The 17,327-nt window shown below is 33.3% G+C and overlaps 2 protein-coding genes across 2 annotated transcripts; one reads left to right on the forward strand and one right to left on the reverse strand.

Annotated features, from left to right (window-relative positions):
• The first annotated feature begins 1,378 nt into the window (after positions 1-1,378).
• On the forward strand, positions 1,379-11,900 carry LOC117916421 (outer envelope protein 61). The gene is made up of 11 exons (XM_034832412.1): positions 1,379-1,744; positions 2,575-2,805; positions 3,023-3,079; positions 3,157-3,285; positions 3,645-3,722; positions 3,838-3,908; positions 6,857-6,906; positions 7,085-7,277; positions 8,441-9,014; positions 9,826-9,969; positions 11,113-11,900. Exons 1-11 carry the CDS (start codon positions 1,646-1,648, stop codon positions 11,257-11,259), a joined length of 1,773 nt encoding a protein of 590 aa, XP_034688303.1. The 5' UTR covers positions 1,379-1,645; the 3' UTR covers positions 11,260-11,900.
• A 3,323-nt stretch (positions 11,901-15,223) lies between these two features.
• Positions 15,224-16,358, reverse strand: LOC117916690. Its single transcript, XM_034832837.1, has one exon. It carries the CDS (start codon positions 15,878-15,880, stop codon positions 15,344-15,346), a length of 537 nt encoding a protein of 178 aa, XP_034688728.1. The 5' UTR covers positions 15,881-16,358; the 3' UTR covers positions 15,224-15,343.
• Positions 16,359-17,327: the final 969 nt, after the last annotated feature.

Genomic DNA, 17,327 nt, shown 5'->3' on the forward strand with positions numbered 1-17,327 from the left:
AAATTTTAAATAATATTATAATAAATACCAAAAATTTAATACCATAAATTAATAAGTCTGTTAATTAATACTAGAAAAATGGTGGGTTTTTTGTTTTTCTTCTACATACGATCATATTTTTTCCATTTTTTTATTAGACAAATATATTCTAAATTAAATACCAAATTTAGTAATTTTTAAACATAATTTGAAACTTAAATGATTACCTAATTAATACCATAAATTTATGGATAAAAATGGGTATATAATGAGTATTATTTTTTTCATTAAAAAATTATATTTTCATAAATTTTCTCATTAAACAAATAAACTTCAAATCATGTAAATCTATATAAAGTTATTAATGAGCTTAATAATTTTTAAAAATAATTTAGAATTCAAAAAATTGATCCAAATAATTACAAATTAAATTAAAGCATTTCAAAATATTATGTCGGGTACTAAATATAGGCATATAATAAAAAAGTTGACTCATATACATGTCAAAAAAAGTTAAATTTTATTTATTTATAAATAAAATATTATTAACAATTACCATTTTAAAATTATTATTATTTATTTTTAATAAAAAATAATTATACTTTTATGAAGATGTTAAAATCTATTTTTTCATAACATATAGTAAAACAATATATTTTTTTATAAAAAAAAATATAATTTATGATTTTATGATAATATTACTATTCATATACTACTAAAAATTTAATTATTTTTAATAAAACTTAAATTAAATTTCACTAATATTATATAAATAGAGTTTACAAAAAATCATTTTTTTAAATTACTTATCCAAACAATTTCTTTTATTTTTAATTTTAAAATGTTTTTTAAAAAACTTGTCAAAGACTTTTATTTTTATAAAATACCAAAACACCATTTTAAATTTTTAAACTTAAAAATAGTTTTTAAAAATAAACATAAGAAAATATACTCCCCATTTTAAATAAACAAACATGGGTCAAATAAACCCTCGCTTAACCTTGTAAATATTAACCACTTTGAACCCAAAAGAAACATTCCCTTCGAAACAAAACAAACTCTCACCCAATCTTATAAATATTTTTCGAGCCAGAATGACTCTTAATTTTAATCTAAATGCATTTACAAGATTAAGAAGAATATATATATAAACCCGAGAACTTTCTTACCGATACGAACATCGCATTATATACCAGATTTTTTTTTCCCTTTAAAACGGAGAGTGATAAGTGTATGGAAACCACACGTATGATAGTTTAAAGTAAGTATTATTATAAATAAGTCCAACGTGGGAGCAAACATTAATTCCTAGTAAAGTCGGATCAACCGAGTGCCCAGTGCAAGTCACGTTTTCCCGCAAGCCACGACTATAGCCTCCCTTTCCATCTGAAAAAGCGAAAGCAAATAGATCAAGAAAAAGGATTTGAAAGTTATAAGGGTATTAAGGTAATTTCACGCTGCCCCTTTCGGCTCACCTCTTCTCCGGTCTCCTTTTACAAAATTGCCTTCAGGTCTGGTGGGCGTCTTCTTCCATCAACCATAGAGGAACCCAATTTTGGATATATTTACACTTCTTACCCTTCAAGATTCAATTCCCCTCTGTTGCCTCCGATTGGCATTAGCTAGCTCGTTTAACGTTGAGATCTGATTCGATTATTCCCGAAAAATGCACAACTCCGCCATGATGGATCCTGAGTTAATCAGACTCGCGCAGGAACAGATGAATCGCATGTCTCCCACTGAATTCGCCAAGATCCAAGAACAGGTCCTTTATTTTTTGGTTTTTGATTTGTGTATATGTGGATTCTGGATTCTGAGGATAATTTTCGTTTTTTCAAATATGGTTTTCTGTCGGCATGTTTGAAATTGAACCACAAAAATCCTTTTTTAAATTTTCGGTTGATATCCATGTAGAAAATTTGCTGAAATTATGTGCGGGTGGATGTTATGTTTGATGCATTTTGCTGGCAATTGAGAGGGATTTTCTTGTTGGTGAGATTTTTACAATTGAGAGAAAAAACATTGTGTCAGTGATCTTCCATTTTTAAATGAAGTTTTTAGTCTTGTGGAGTTTATTCATGGTTAATTAATCTGGGAAAATTTTTATTTTATTTTTCATTCGATTTTCTAGGGGCTGGGGGTGGATTCTTAAACAATATATTATATGGTCTCCAAGAGAATGGAATAGTTTTTTGTGTTTTATTCCTTGGTAACCAAACGCAGCATAAATGCTTTTGGGTATGTTGATTTATTTTATTACAAAATTTTGTAACATATTCTTTAATCTGATTTCTGAATATTGAAAATATTGAGGTTAGAGAACTGGGTATTTTCTAAAATATCTGTTGAGTTTGGTTGAACTTAGATCTCAGATCAAACCTTAATAACTGGACATTGACCTTTGGTGTTAAGGAAACTGATATGTGAATGGTGCACTAGCTAACATTTAAAGTTGCATATGTTTTGCAAGCTTTATTTATCTGCAACTTAATGGGCTTTGATTTCTTACACAGTTCTATTTTGTTTCTAGCTTGTCCCAGTTAAGTGGTATTTTCTATATCTCCTGATTTTGTTCATGCTTCTTTGGCAAGTCAGATGATGGCTAATCCCGAGTTGATGAGAATGGCCTCAGAAACCATGATGAACATGAGACCTGAAGACTTGAGAAATGCTGCAGAACAGTTGAAGTATGCCCGTCCAGAGGAGATGGCAGAGATTGGTGAGAAGATGGCTAATTCTTCACCTGAAGAGATAGCAGCAATGCGTGCCCGTGCTGATTCCCAGATCACTTACCAAATAAATGCGGCTCAGATGCTGAAAAAACAGGTGACCATCCATAATCAAAACATTGAAATTCATTTGACTTTCCAACATGTTGGACCATTCATGTCTTGCATCAATAAGAAATTGCACTTGCAGTTCACCAGTCTCTCAACATATCTCACCAGAGGCGAATTCACAGCTAGAATTATTAGCTGAACAAATCATCATATAGTATAGTGGTATCTGCTCTGTATTTATGGAACCAATTTTAACTTGGCAGGGGAATGAGCTTCATAATAAAGGAAAGTTCAATGAAGCCTCACAGAAATATTTGCTAGTAAGTGCAGCATCAGTCAGTTCTCTTGATTTCCTTTTGGATGATATAGTTCTCATTTTCCTATTTTACCCCTTTAGGCAAAGAAAAATCTAACAGGCATTCCAGCTTCCAAAGGAAGGACACTCCTGTTAGCATGCTCACTGAACTTGATGTCATGTTATTTGAAGACAAAGCAATATGATGAGTGCATACAGGAAGGCACTGAGGTATGAACTAGGCATTATGTCTTCTAATGTTGACACATATAATATAAGGTTGTCAATTTAAGATGTTCATCTACAAACATAGCACAGAACACCATACAGCAAAAAATGGAAATTGGCATCAGTGATAATAAAGATATGTATGCAATTGTTAAGGTGCTATGGTATGTCTAGAATTAGAAGAAGAGGACATAAGCTGAAAAGTTTTTCCTTTTGCCTTCTTTCCTCCTACTTAAGAGGAGATGAATGGCCTTATCTATTATTCATTTCTTTGCTTTGGTGTAAGATGCATGCCTTTCATAGAGTAGACCATCTTTTCTGTCTTTTATTTTATACTTTTGATTTTAAAAATATTACTTCAGGTTCTGGCATATGATCCAAACAATGTCAAAGCTCTTTACAGGAGGGGTCAAGCATACAAGGAATTAGGACAATTAAACGTGAGTTTATTTATGTACTCAGATAGACGGTTATTTCACTCGTTAAAGATATTAAAATCATGCAATGTCTGGTTGCCTGCTTCTGTTATTTGATGAACTTTCTGATATACGTCAGGATGCTGTCTCTGATTTAAACAAGGCATATGGAGTTTCCCCTGAAGATGAAACTATTGGAGAAGTCTTAAGGTATGCTTTTGTTTTATTAACATGCATGGTATTCTTGTACAGAATGCAGATTGGTTTTGTTGGGCCTTGCCATATGCATGAAACTGAGCTACATGGCCCACACTTTGAGTGAGCAATGTGCCAAAGTTGCCTTGGTTCATGTTTTTGTGACAACACATTCCATACTTATATGACTGATGTTTTCATGTTACTTTTAAAGTATATCAAGTCTTTGCCTCAAGAAGAATAGAATCTGGATTCTTCAGTTTATAGGCAATCTCATAGGTGCCCTAACATTTGGGAAAGCCAGATTGGCCTTTGCCTCTGTGTTTGTGCATAAAAAATTTTCATGAATTTGCTAGTGTGACAATGTATTATGCTCTCTCCATAAAACCTCTTTGGACCTAGAAACAGCTTATACACCCTAGGATCTATGCTCAGAATCAACTGTCATATCCCTGAACATGTAATTACACTTAAATTCAAGTTGCTTTGTTCTCTTGATTATTTATCCCATGTTAGATGTGCCAGTACCACAATTTAACTACAATTGATTTTATTTCAGTTTAATCTACAAATGTGTAATCAAACTAGGTTATGCAAAGATCAAAGAGAGATTATAGTTATGATTGATATCATCTGAATATTAGCTTAGATAGAGACTAGATTGTTTTTAAGAACACACAGAAATCAAACAAGTTAAAGCATAGAGAATTACGTGGAAAACCTACTGGAGGTCAAAAACCATGATCAACCATCACAGCCAATAAATCTACTATGATAAAAAGATTATAACTGACTATCTTACCTGCTTAAGCTCCAAATCAGTCACAAAGCCTCTTGTTTAGAGTAACTCAGTTGTGCATTTTTAGATTACCTCACAATTAGCATCTCAATAGTCTCTTGCTTTGATGCCTCATCAAAGCACAAGGAATCACTCTTCTACTGAAGTCTTATGACCGGCTCTTCCTTCAGCATCTCATTGAAGTTTATCTCAGCAGAAGACCAAAACCAGCATCAATTATCAACTGCTTGAGAATTTGAAGAAGATGACTGGACATTTAAGGATTAATCTCTAAAATACCTTAGCAGTCTACTATAGCAGAACTGAGATTTAGAAAAGCACCAGTAGAAACTAATGTCTGGTTCTCAAAACTTCTATTTCCCTCCGGGGTAGTTCTCTCTTTCAAACTAATTTGAAATTCAATTCCCTCCTCTCTCTCACTGTCTCTCTCTGCCTCTCTCTCTCTCTCTCTCTCTCTGAAGAACCTTCATTCATGTAGTTTCCTTCTTTACATGGCTTCTGAACATGTGACACATCTTTATTTATTTCTTCTCTCTAGATTATGCAAAGTTCACTTCTCATATGACTTTAAAACTCCAATTTCAATTTGATGAAGTACAGAACATGTGACTCATGGAGAGACAAATCTCCTTTAGCATAAATACATGAATTCTGAGATGAATTTATGAAGCAATTAATCCCTTGTTATTGGTATTAAGATTCCTTCACACTTATTATAACCCCCACAGTGTTATTATTCTTTCTTCATCTAAATTTTGTATTGTTGAAGAGAACCTCATTCTAAAGAACCTTGCTCTAAAGGGCCCATGTTTGTAGAAAAGGATTTGAAACACTATGAAGAGCTCTTAGTGGCTGAGCAAGAAAAGGCTCAGAGTAAGCAGTTGAGACCTTATCACCTAATCAGTAAAAAATCATTATGAGTGCCTGTTACAGCTCCGGTGCTTGCTGCCCTGTATGCCAGGGAACAACTTCCTAACAATTGGGTGCAACACTTGGATTTTGTGATGTTCTTCATTGCTAAGCCACCGAGTTATGATTCAATTGTCCCAAAGGTCTTTGTATGCCTTTGCAACATATAAAGAGGCTTGGATAGAGGAGATGTGGGATCATTCGGGAGGAGAAGGGGTTTGGAGTCCTAGCTTCTCTAGGCCCTTTAATGACTGGGAGGTGGAGAGATTACTTTTGACAATCCGGGGTAGGAGGCTTAATCCTCTTATAGAAGATAGAATGTTGTGGAAAGAGACAAAGGATGAGATCTTCTCAGTTAAATCTCTTTATAGTAGTTTAGTTTCAAGAAGAGTTGTTCAGTTCCCTATCAACATTATTTGGAATCCTTGTGTGCCTACTAAAGTGTGTTTCTTTGCTTGGGAAGCTTTTTGGGGTAAGGTGCTAACTTTGGATCAACTCAAAAAGAGGGGTCGGTATTTAGCTAACAAATGCTTTCTTTGCTGTGAGGAAGAAGAGTCTATTGATTATATTCTTATTCAGTGCTCCAGGGCAAGAGTGTTATGGGAGTTATTGTTTGCTCTTTTTAGTGTTACTTGGGTCCTGCCTTATTCGGTTAGAGATACCCTTAGTAGTTGGGGTGGCTTTAACTTGGGCAAAAAGCGTAGAAAGGTGTGGAAGGCAGCCCCTTTGTGTATTTTTTTGGTGGTTTGGAAGGAAAGAAATAGGATTGCTTTTGATAATGAGGAGCTTTCGATGCATAGGTTGAAATTTTTTTTTGTTTGTAATCTTTGGTTGTGGACTAAGTCGGTTGTAAATGATGGTTCTCTCTCTTTACTCAGTTTTTTTTTTTGGCTAGGTGCTAGGTGAGGGCTGGTATTGTATTTCCGCTTCTTTTATGCCCTTGGGCGTCTCTTGTATACTCCTTGTATGCTTTTAGGTCTGCCTCAAGGGGCCCTTTTCTAATATATGTTTTTTGTGTGTTTGCCAATCAAAAAAAAAAAAATTGTCCCAAAGGTCTTCAACACATCTGAAAGACCCAACTATCCTAGGTTACAATTAACATTTTTGACAGAAATATGCTTACATTATGTAGAACTAGTTCCACAATGTATAACCTTCTGTTTTCTGCTTTGTTCATCAAGTTTATTTAAACCATGATATATTAAAGTAGGTGTTTAATTTGAGATTTTGTGATAATGTATCTCAATTATTACAGGGATGTGAAGGAAAAATTAATAAAACAAGGTGGTGAGCCTGCACAGAGAAGTATGTTTTCCCTTCATTCTTTCATATTTCTAAACTTATGCTGTAAATACTTGATCTGGCACATATCTTCCTGCCTCTTTTTTTTCCCTTCTTTCCTTGTTTCTCCACCCCACACCCCCTCTCTTTTTCCCCCTTTTCCAAGCTCTTAATAATCTTGTATCCTTTGTTGGTCTGATAGAATTGGTGATTGAAGAAATAACTGAAGAAGCTGTGTCAACTGGAAATGGAAAATGTTCTGCCATGGAAAACTGTGTTACACAACCACAGGAAAATGGTGCTTGCCGTAAGAGTCAAAGTGGGACCAACGGTGAGGATCTAACAACTAATTCAGAGTACTTGCAAACTTTGAAAGATGACCCTGAAGCCATCAGGTTTGTTTCGATCCACAAAGGAATTGTTCACTTGATAGTAATTTTGGCTTAGTTTTGATGGTGTACTTGTTTTATGGAGTATCTTAAAAGGTACTTCAACAAAAATGATTGAATTAGGCAACATATATATATATATACACACACACACTTATGCTGCCCTAATTTATTAATGATATCACTGTTCTTGTTTCTGTTACTATCATTTTCTTATTACTATACTAGTAGCATTGGTAATGAAGGTATGCATAAGTATAAGTGATCTCAAATTTTTTTTTAATTAAAAAAAACATGAAAAAACAATATTACTGGAATAAGGAACATTCATGTACACGAGGTGCATTCCATCATATTAGACTTGAGTTAGGCTTGAAGCATGGTAATCTTTTTTTTTTTGTTATTACCAAAGTTTTTAAAGGTGAAAATACCCATGAGATTAGTCATAAGCCTTGAAGCATTGAGGTGTAAGCCTTTCAGGCACTGATTTTTTTAATTTATAAATATTTAAAAATAATTTTAAATACATAAAAAAATAACAAATAAAATAAGCTTTTATTGAAAAAATATTAGATGAATTACATAATTTTTTTACTATTTGGAAAAATAATAATTAAAAAGAAATATTGAAATTTTATAGATCCCATTTTCTCAAAATTCCTTGATAAAAGGAATAATTTCAAAATTAAATATTGATATGTAATGAATTTTATGAAAGATCAACATAAATATTTAATGTTAAAATAAATTTATGATAATAAGAATAGGAATAGGAGTAGGAGTAGGGGTAGGAGTAGGGGTAGGGGGGTAGGAGTAGGAGTAGGAGTAGGAGGACGAATACGAATACGAATACGAATATATTTAATTTGATAATTTTGCAACATAAAAAAAAAAAAAAAAAACATATAAGAAGAAAAAAAGAGGTTAAAAAATCTTGCCTCATAAAAAAGGGAAAAAAAGTTTAAAAAAGTTAGGCTAAGAATATGTTTAGGAAGGAAAATAAAACCATAAAAAGAAAAAAATAAAAATAGAGAGAAAAAAAAGGAGATAATTTGCTTGTTATTATCATTATTTTTGCTTTGTTTTTGGCTCTGTTCATTGTCATTTGAAAAGAATAAAATATTCCAGTTAAACCTGATTATCTGTGTGTGTGTGTGTGTGTTCTGTAGATCATTTCAGAATTTCATGTCTAATGCTGATCCTGATACTCTGGCTGCTTTAAGTGCTGGAAAATCTGGAGAGTATTCACCTGACATGTTTAAGACTGCCTCGAATATGATTAGCAAGATGTCACCTGAAGAACTTCAAAGAATGGTTCAGATGGCTTCCTCATTTCAAAGGGAAAACGAATATTTTCCAAAAGGTTCTTTAGACTCTAATTTTGGAAGCTTTAGACCTGGGTCGGTTCCTCCAAATTTGACACCAGAAATGCTTAAAACAGCAACAGATATGATGAATAATATGTCAACAGAAGAGCGCCAGAAAATGTTGGAAATGGCTTCTTCTTTGAGAGCTAGAGATTCAGTTTCTACCCCAGCTTCTTTAAATACTGATGGACTAAGTTCAAAATTCCCAGAGACCCGAGAAAATTCTGCTGTTAATGGAAATAATGATATGGGTGAAAGTAGTTCTCATGGTTCATTTTCAAATTTGAGAAGTGGTTCTCGGTCCAGTTTTCAACCTTCAACTGCTGGCATGCAAGAACAAATGAGAAATCAAATGAAAGATCCAGCCATGCGGCAGGTATGTTGGTTCAAATCCTGTATTGTTATGTATCGAGTTCTTAGATGCTGACATCATTACCTTGTGCTTTACAAATGAATTGACATGAATCATTCTTAGTCTTTTATAGTTTTCAAAATTAGCTTGTATTGGTATCATGTATAGGATCTTTGTTATGATGTCAAGAATTGGTTTGACTCACAGACGCTTCTACAGAAGTGCTGTGCCTGTGTTGGACTCCACACTCCTCTTAACATACCCGAAACATGAAACATGCCACAAAAGTGTCCAAGAATTTAAATACAATTTTCTGAGCACATGGTCTCCATGGATTAAACACTCAATGGATACATATGTTGTTTTGATTGTAGAGTGGAGACTCACTGGACACTGGATATATGGCTAATTTGGTTTAATTATGTGCCTATAATGGCAGTGGAGTGTGTGTATGTGTAGGCTTACACTCAGAGGCACAGAAGGGAACTTGTCCTTGCTGTCTCCAATTCTTTCATATTAAAAAATTTTATGTTGGCTTGTCTGTATCGAATTTCATCTATGTCTGTGTTTGTGACGTAGGAACTGTATACATGTAGGAATTTGATAGTATTTAAGGTTTATTTATCATTACTTCAGTGGTGGCTCCAATTGCTGTTAATAACTTGTTTTTGTTCCTAGAGGATCCTATTCTAAAGGATGGGTCTTTTGTCTTCAATTGGTTTATGATAGAAATGATTTCATTTGAATGGGACACCAAAACATGAATTTTGAGGAGTAACATTTGCATGTTTTCTTGTTTATTCCCCTAACTCTTCAATTGCATGGAAATTGGCAGATGTTCACATCAATGATTAAGAATATGAGTCCAGAAATGATGACAAATATGGGTGAACAGTTTGGAGTTAAGCTTTCTCGAGAAGACGCGGAAAAAGCCCAACAAGCCCTCTCATCTATAACACCTGAGAACTTGGATAGAATGGTACCTTCTAGTTCATATTCACTTTCTTTACATGATTCATTTCATTTGAGTAACATAATTCTTTGTGACAGCTACCTTACGAATGTTTTTAATGTATAGAAGTTTTAAGCATTAACAAATTTTGAAATATTTAATATATTTTTGTTGGTTTTAAGAATTTTGACAAATTTGACATCTTTCTCATTTTTGCTATTGGGGCCAATGCATCCATTTAATGTTGACTTGGAATTTACTTGAGAGAGCAGGATGTGTCATTAATTTTCAGCCTAGGTGATTTGGCCACAAAATTTGGAACATTCGAAATGATGAATGAATAGTAGCATTGACTAATTTTTGTTACAAAACTTTTAAAATTTGAAACTTATTTTTTTCAAGTGTTTTGTTTCTTGCATTCCTTGTGTTTGTGTGTATTCAATTTCCAAACAATTAATAAAATCATATTATATATTTTTCCAAAAAAACCACATCATTGTTTTTGCCGTTTTTTTTCCCAAGAGGTGTTGCACATTTCAAAGCAAATTTCTAGAAAATAGTAAAAAACGTTCTCCGGACAGTATACGGATAATTTTATTAGTGAAGACTGCCACCATAGTGACATGGTCAATCACAGTGCATGCATCTCTCTCACATTGCATTGAGTTTAAAATAAATTTTCATGTTCAAACATAAGTGGTGCACCCTTTTCAATTCCAATTATTGGGCCTTCAGTCAATCATACTTGCGTGAATGGAAATTAAATACACTGTAATTCAATCTAATGCTGAAAATTATGAATGATGTCTTTTGGGTGTGTGGAACAATGTCAATTGTTTTGGCTGACCATTTTTATGGCTATGCTCTAAACCCTGAGGTCAATACAACGCTAAGTCTCTTGTATTAATTTGATCTGCCTCTTTTTTCTTTTTTTTTTGCCTTCTTTGCTGATTCATTACTCAGCATTACTCAACTTCAAATGCACAGATCATGTAATTTGCATGTAAGTCACTGGCATAGGGTGTGCTAATTGAGGTGGAAGGACTTCTGAAAATTCAAACTGATGCTTTGTTGCGCATTAGTAGACTGACGTCAATTCATTTCATGGTCTTAATCTATAAATACACTTTCACTATTTTATGATTTCCCCACCTCAAATCATTGTTGCAGATGCGTTGGGCTGATGGGATTCAAAAAGGAGCAGAACGAGCCAGGAAGGCAAAGAATTGGCTGTTAGGAAAACCTGGTATGATTCTAGCGATATGCATGCTCATTTTAGCAATTATTCTTCACCGGCTGGGCTACATTGGCAGTTAGAATATGGGACCTGTCTGCAAAAAAACCAATCCAGATCTAAGATCTCGAACAAGCTCAACCTCCGTTACAGAAACAGGCCCCACAACCTAATTTAACCTTTCAAAGTAGTTGGGAAAGGATCAGGTTAGTCGATGCAGAGTGATGAGCACTTGGAAGATTGGGAGATGAGGAATGTTGTGGTCAGTGGGTGTAGATGATTCCCAGATACATAAATATATTTTGTATGTGTTATTAGTTACAATGGATTGTTTGATTTGTTGGGAACTCTAGTCTAACAAAGGGAATCCAAAATTCTCCCACTGCTTTCAATGGTTTTATTATAATAGAAGCAAAAGGCAAATTGTGCTTTGAGAGATGTGGACCTGTCACTCTGCTAATTGTTTAAGGCATTCACTACAAATTGTTTTAGATTGCTCATGGACGCCTAGAATCATATCCAAAGAACAACTTCCTGCCTCGTCTTGGGGCCAGGGGGCATATTCTTGGTGTTGATGTTAGTGCAAGACAGTTCTTATTTATTTATGTAGATTTCTTGATGGCTTAAAAGCCTTTTTGAACTTCCCCAGAAGTGCTTTTTAGTGTACGGTTGCAACTATGGAACGCTTAATCAAGTCGAATGAGTGCAGATTTTTTTTTTCTTTTTTTCTTTTTTTATTATGGATTTTTTCTCAACAGTTCTTGGGAAGAGTGCTCAGAATTTTTTTTTTTTTTTCCGATTTAATACATGATATCAAATCTCTAATATTAAGGGAATCAAGAGATTCACGGTTGTCCTAGTGAACCTCTATCTCTGGGATTTGCTTTCCTTTTATTTTCTCTACTTTAATATATGTGTATCATCCTATTTGCTCATCATACATATTTTTAAGAAATCGACAATTAGATTCACAATTTGTGACATCCCACATCGAATAGGGGAGAATGTTCCTGGTGCTATATATGTAGAGGCTCCTCTGAGAATGTTCCTGGTGCTGTATATGTAGAGGCTCCTCTTAACCAAGTAGACGCGTTTTAAAGCCGTGAGGGCCCCTTTGGGCCCAAAGCGGACAATATTTACATGGTTGGGTGCGGGTCGTTACAAATGGTATCAGAGCCGATCCTCGACCCCGGTGTGGGGGTTTGTTTGGCTCCGTAAGGGGTGTTTGTCTGTTTGACCCCGCAATCCTGTGGGACACAACGAGGACGTTGTGTCTACATGGGGGGTGTTTGTGATGTCCCACATCGGATAGGGGAGAATGTTCCTGGCGCTATATATGTAGAGACTTCTCTTAACCAAGTAGACGCGTTTTAAAGCTGTGAGGGCCCCCTTGGGCCCAAAGCGGACAATATCTACATGGTTGGGTGCGGGTCGTTACAAATGGTATCAGAGCTGATCCCCGACCCCGGTGTGGGGGTTTGTTTGGCTCCGTAAGGGGTGTTTGTCTGTTTGGCCCCACAATCCCATGGGACACAACGAGGACGTTGTGTCTGGACCGGGGGTGTTTGTGATGTCCCACATCGGATAGGGGAGAATGTTCCTGGCGCTATATATGTAGAGACTCCTCTTAGCCAAGTAGACACGTTTTAAAGTCGTGAGGGCCCCTTTGGGCCCAAAGCGGACAATATTTACATGGTTGGGTGTCGGTCGTTACACAATTATTGTAATATATGTGAGTGATTTGAATCCGGTTGGAACAAAGGGGAATTTGAATTGAAAATATTAGAGAAACAAATTTTTTTGTTGGCTTATAGATAAGTATTCATCAAATTAAGAGTCCATTTGGTAGTGATTTTAAAAAACACTTCTAATTTTTTTAACATTTAAAAATTTTTATCTTTTAAGTATTAGAAAAACTAGAAATAAAAATCATTAAGCTCATTTGATAATGATTTTAGAAAGTGTTTTTAATTTTTTTAACACTTAAAAATTTGTATCATTCAAATGTTAGAAATGTTATAAACGTTTTCTAAAACCACTATCAAATGCACTATAAGTGTTAATTTATCACTTAACGTATGCGGAGAAAGTCTTAAAGCGTTATCATATAGATAAATCACATCCAATAAGTTCCTCACGGTTCATTCACTTGAACTTAACAAGGATCCTTTTAGATAATGAGGAAATGATTGATTTAAAAGTACTATATCCATGCACTCACTTGAAATTAGCAAGGACCTTTTTCATTCTAAAGAAAATAATGAGAAATTATTTGATTTAGAAGTATCATATCCCAATATAATTGGTGTATTGATGCATCTACAAAATTATATAAGATCAAATATATTATTTTTTGTAAATTTATTAAAAAGATATGGTTTTATACCAACTCATATTGGAGTATTAGGAAAAGGAGTAAGCATTGGTTATTGGGTCACATACTAAGTTGCAAACTTGTCCTAAATTGATTCTATTGAAGCTGATAATGATTAGCTACTTCAAATAATTCAAAAATACATGCAATTCATAAGGCAAATTAGAAATATGTGCAATGGAGATATATGATTCAATATATTTAAGATTTGTATGGACTATCTTCCATTAAAGACAACTCGACAATTCTATATGAAGATAATATTGTATACAGTGTAGAGATTAGAGAAAGATATATAAAGGGTGATAGAATTTAGCATATCTTGCTTAAGTTGTTTTACATCAGGAGCTCACATTGATGTTTAACAAGCAAGATAAAATGATAATTTAGTTGACTTACTCACAAAAGCATTGCCATCAACAACACTTGAGAAGTTCTTGACTTAAAAATGTTCATTTCAAGCTACAAAGAGAAAGTATAATCATATCAACACGAGGGAAGGAGATAAATAAGGATGTTACAACATCGTACTCTTTTTCCCTTCATCCATGTTTTGCCCCATTGAGTTTTATTAGTAAGATTGTTAGTGAGGAAGACGCAAAAGTCCAAACACATTAAAAGAGTATTATATTCTTTTTCCTTCATTATGTTTTTTCCTAGTAAATTTTAACAAGGTATACTATGAGGTTATGTTTGGTTATCCAAAAATAATAAGAAAAGAAAAAGAAAATACTAAAAAAAAAAATATTTTTTCATGTTTGGTTGTCCTATAAAAAATATTAAATAGAATAAAAAATAATTAAAATTAATTAAAAAACTTATATATTTTAAAATTATTTAATCATTATATTTTCCCTCAAATTTTCTTTTATAAGAAACAAACATAATATAAGAATAAAGGGAGAATTATGTTTTAGGGGTAGATGGGTCCCCAAATTAACAAAAAGTCCATATAACTCTTCAAATTGAGTTGAAGGATATGAAATAGTAACGGACAAATATACCATTTAAGAACATATATAAAATATTTTATAAAATTAAATTAAATAATTTTTTTTCAATAATTTTTTTTTCAAAAATACTAAATTAAATAAAAGTGGTTTTCAAAAATATTAAATTAAAATTTTTTTTCAAAAATATTAAATTAAATTTTTTTTTCAAAAATATTAAATTAAATAAATTTTTTAAATATTAAATTAAATAAATTTATTTTAAAAAATATATTAAATTAAATAAAAGTATTTTAAAAAAATATTAAATTACATAAAAGTATTTTTAAAAATATTAAATTAAATAAAAAATATTAAATTAAATAAAAGTATTTTTCAAAAATATTAATTTTTTTCTCAAAATCAACAAAGGGCATTTTTGAAAATACTGAAGGATAATATCCTTCAACTTAATTTTCATACTTTCATTGAGTTTTGGGCTCAATTTGAAGAGTTACACGGACTTTTTGTTAATTTGGGGGCCCATCTACTCCTAAAACATAATTCTCACAAGAATAATTGTCATCTAATAGGGGATGTAATAAATATTTATAGTACATTATTATCATGTTTATATTCTTACCATATTAGTATTATTCATTAGCTTATTAATAAAGGGGTACATCGAGATAACATTAAAAATAGAAAAAATAAATAAATAAAATATTTTTTTCAATAATTATGTAAAAAAATTAAAGATGTTGGATTTAATCTTGTGAAGCCAATAAACATAATTATCCCTGATTAATCAGCACAGACACAAGCACGCAGGTCACAAAAATAAATGAATATGCCGCGTGCACGTCACGCCTCTCTTTGAGAGGAGCTCCTCCAAAAGCCAGCCCCGTAAAAGCGGGCCCACATCTCATCATCTAGGTCAACGCCATTCTTGCCCCCTCTCTCAATCATCTGCACATTACCCTCATCGCAACTGCAGGTTGGGGGGGCAGCACTGGGGCGCTGCTGCAGCAGAGCATTTCTCTTCTTCTTCCGTCGGAGATTCCTCCTCCTCCACATCTTCCGGCACAGTCCAGCTGGCAACTTGTACACCGCCAAGATCAGCAGGTTCATCACCCCGCATGGACAGCAGCAGCAGATCGCCGCGCACTCCGCGGCCGTCCCTCCAGCCACCTCCCCTATCCTCTTGCTCTTTTCGCTCTCTACCGGCGCCACTGTCTGCCGCCGCTTCTCCTCCACGCCCTTGTTGTTTTGTTCCTCCGCCACCGGCTTGCTGCTCAGCAGCTGCTGCCTTCGGTTGACAGACGGCGAACTCTTCGCGTTTATTTGCGTCAAGCTGGGTGGCACACCTAGTTGACTCGGTCTGGATCGAGTTTTTTTCATTTTAATTTTTATTCTCTACTTCCTTCCAAGGTCGATAAGATTGAAGCCGATTGCTTCGGATTAATCAAAGGAGAGTTGCATTTTCCTGAGAAAAAAGGAAAATTCTGGCGAACCCTAGAATATGAGTATTGGTTTGAAACGATTTGAATTGGGAATTAAAAGCAGCTAGAGCTGTATTTACTCGAGAAAGAAGAGGAAAAATCGGAATCCAGAAGAAATTCATATGTTTTTGAAGCGGTTGGAACTGGAAAAATACTTTTTCTGATTCAATAATAGGTCATAGCACGCTGAAGATGACGGAGAAAACAGAAAAAGCGGAGCTCTGTTTTTCCAAACGGTTAGAAAACTAGGGAGAGAATGGTGAATATCGGATTCAGAATTTCTCGGGTTGGTATCTTTTTCTTCAATGGGTAGGTTTGGACAATTTGTCGACCTTTTTATTTTAGTCGAAATGGAGGAGAGTAGGGGAAACGTGTCAGCACAAAGAAATCTAGAGCATAGACTAGGGGCTATATATATATATATAAATGGATGATGAATTCAGAATAATGTCCCTACCAAGATCTTATTGGACCAATCTCAGGTGCTTTCCACGTCAGTGTGCGCCCGTTGTTCAGCGCATGTCAGCGCAGTTGACTGCTAGGAATGGATCGTCCTTGGATGAACTTAATTTTTAAAGCTACCAAGTTTGTTAATGTCGATGAAAATATGGATTTTTAAGAAAATATAGGATATATTAAAAAAAAATTAAAATATACTAGTGGAAGAAAATCAGTGAGAAATTTTGAGGAAAAAAGAAAAAGAAAAAATAGATAATATGCATATTCAAATTGTCTTTTTTAGTCGGGAACAGTTTTTTTTTTTTAAGGATAATGTTTTTTTGGAGGATAACCAAAATTTTAATGTAATTAAAATAATTTTAATATATTGATAAGAACCTTGGACTAGATAAAGATCCTCATGATAATTTAAGTTTTTATTTCTAATTTATAAATTTAGATAAAGTCATATAAATACAAAAAAAATAATTTTTAAACTCTGAATTACGTATTTTTAGTTACAAAGGTAATTAATAATTTAGATAATTTTTTTTTTCAAGAACAACATACCCTTTAAAAAATTTTATCATAATTTAAATAAAATAATTTTAATATGAAAATTTATATATTATTACCGAATTTTTATGAAAAAAAATTAGATGCTTAATTTTTTAATTGCAAACATATGAAACAACCAAAACAAATATTTAGATAAAATTTCTCTTGTACAAAATTATTATAATTTAATTTTAAAAATAATATTTCATGATGATATTGTTTTTTTTCTCTCTCTAAAAAGTGATAATAATTTTTGTTTTATTTTAAACATTATTTTGTTTGACTTCTTAAAAATAAAAATATACAAATATTTATTGTTATGAATTTTTTTTTAACCCAAATGTAAAACA

This window comes from Vitis riparia, chromosome 6 (genome assembly GCF_004353265.1).
Source record: "Vitis riparia cultivar Riparia Gloire de Montpellier isolate 1030 chromosome 6, EGFV_Vit.rip_1.0, whole genome shotgun sequence".
Lineage (NCBI taxonomy): Eukaryota > Viridiplantae > Streptophyta > Magnoliopsida > Vitales > Vitaceae > Vitis > Vitis riparia.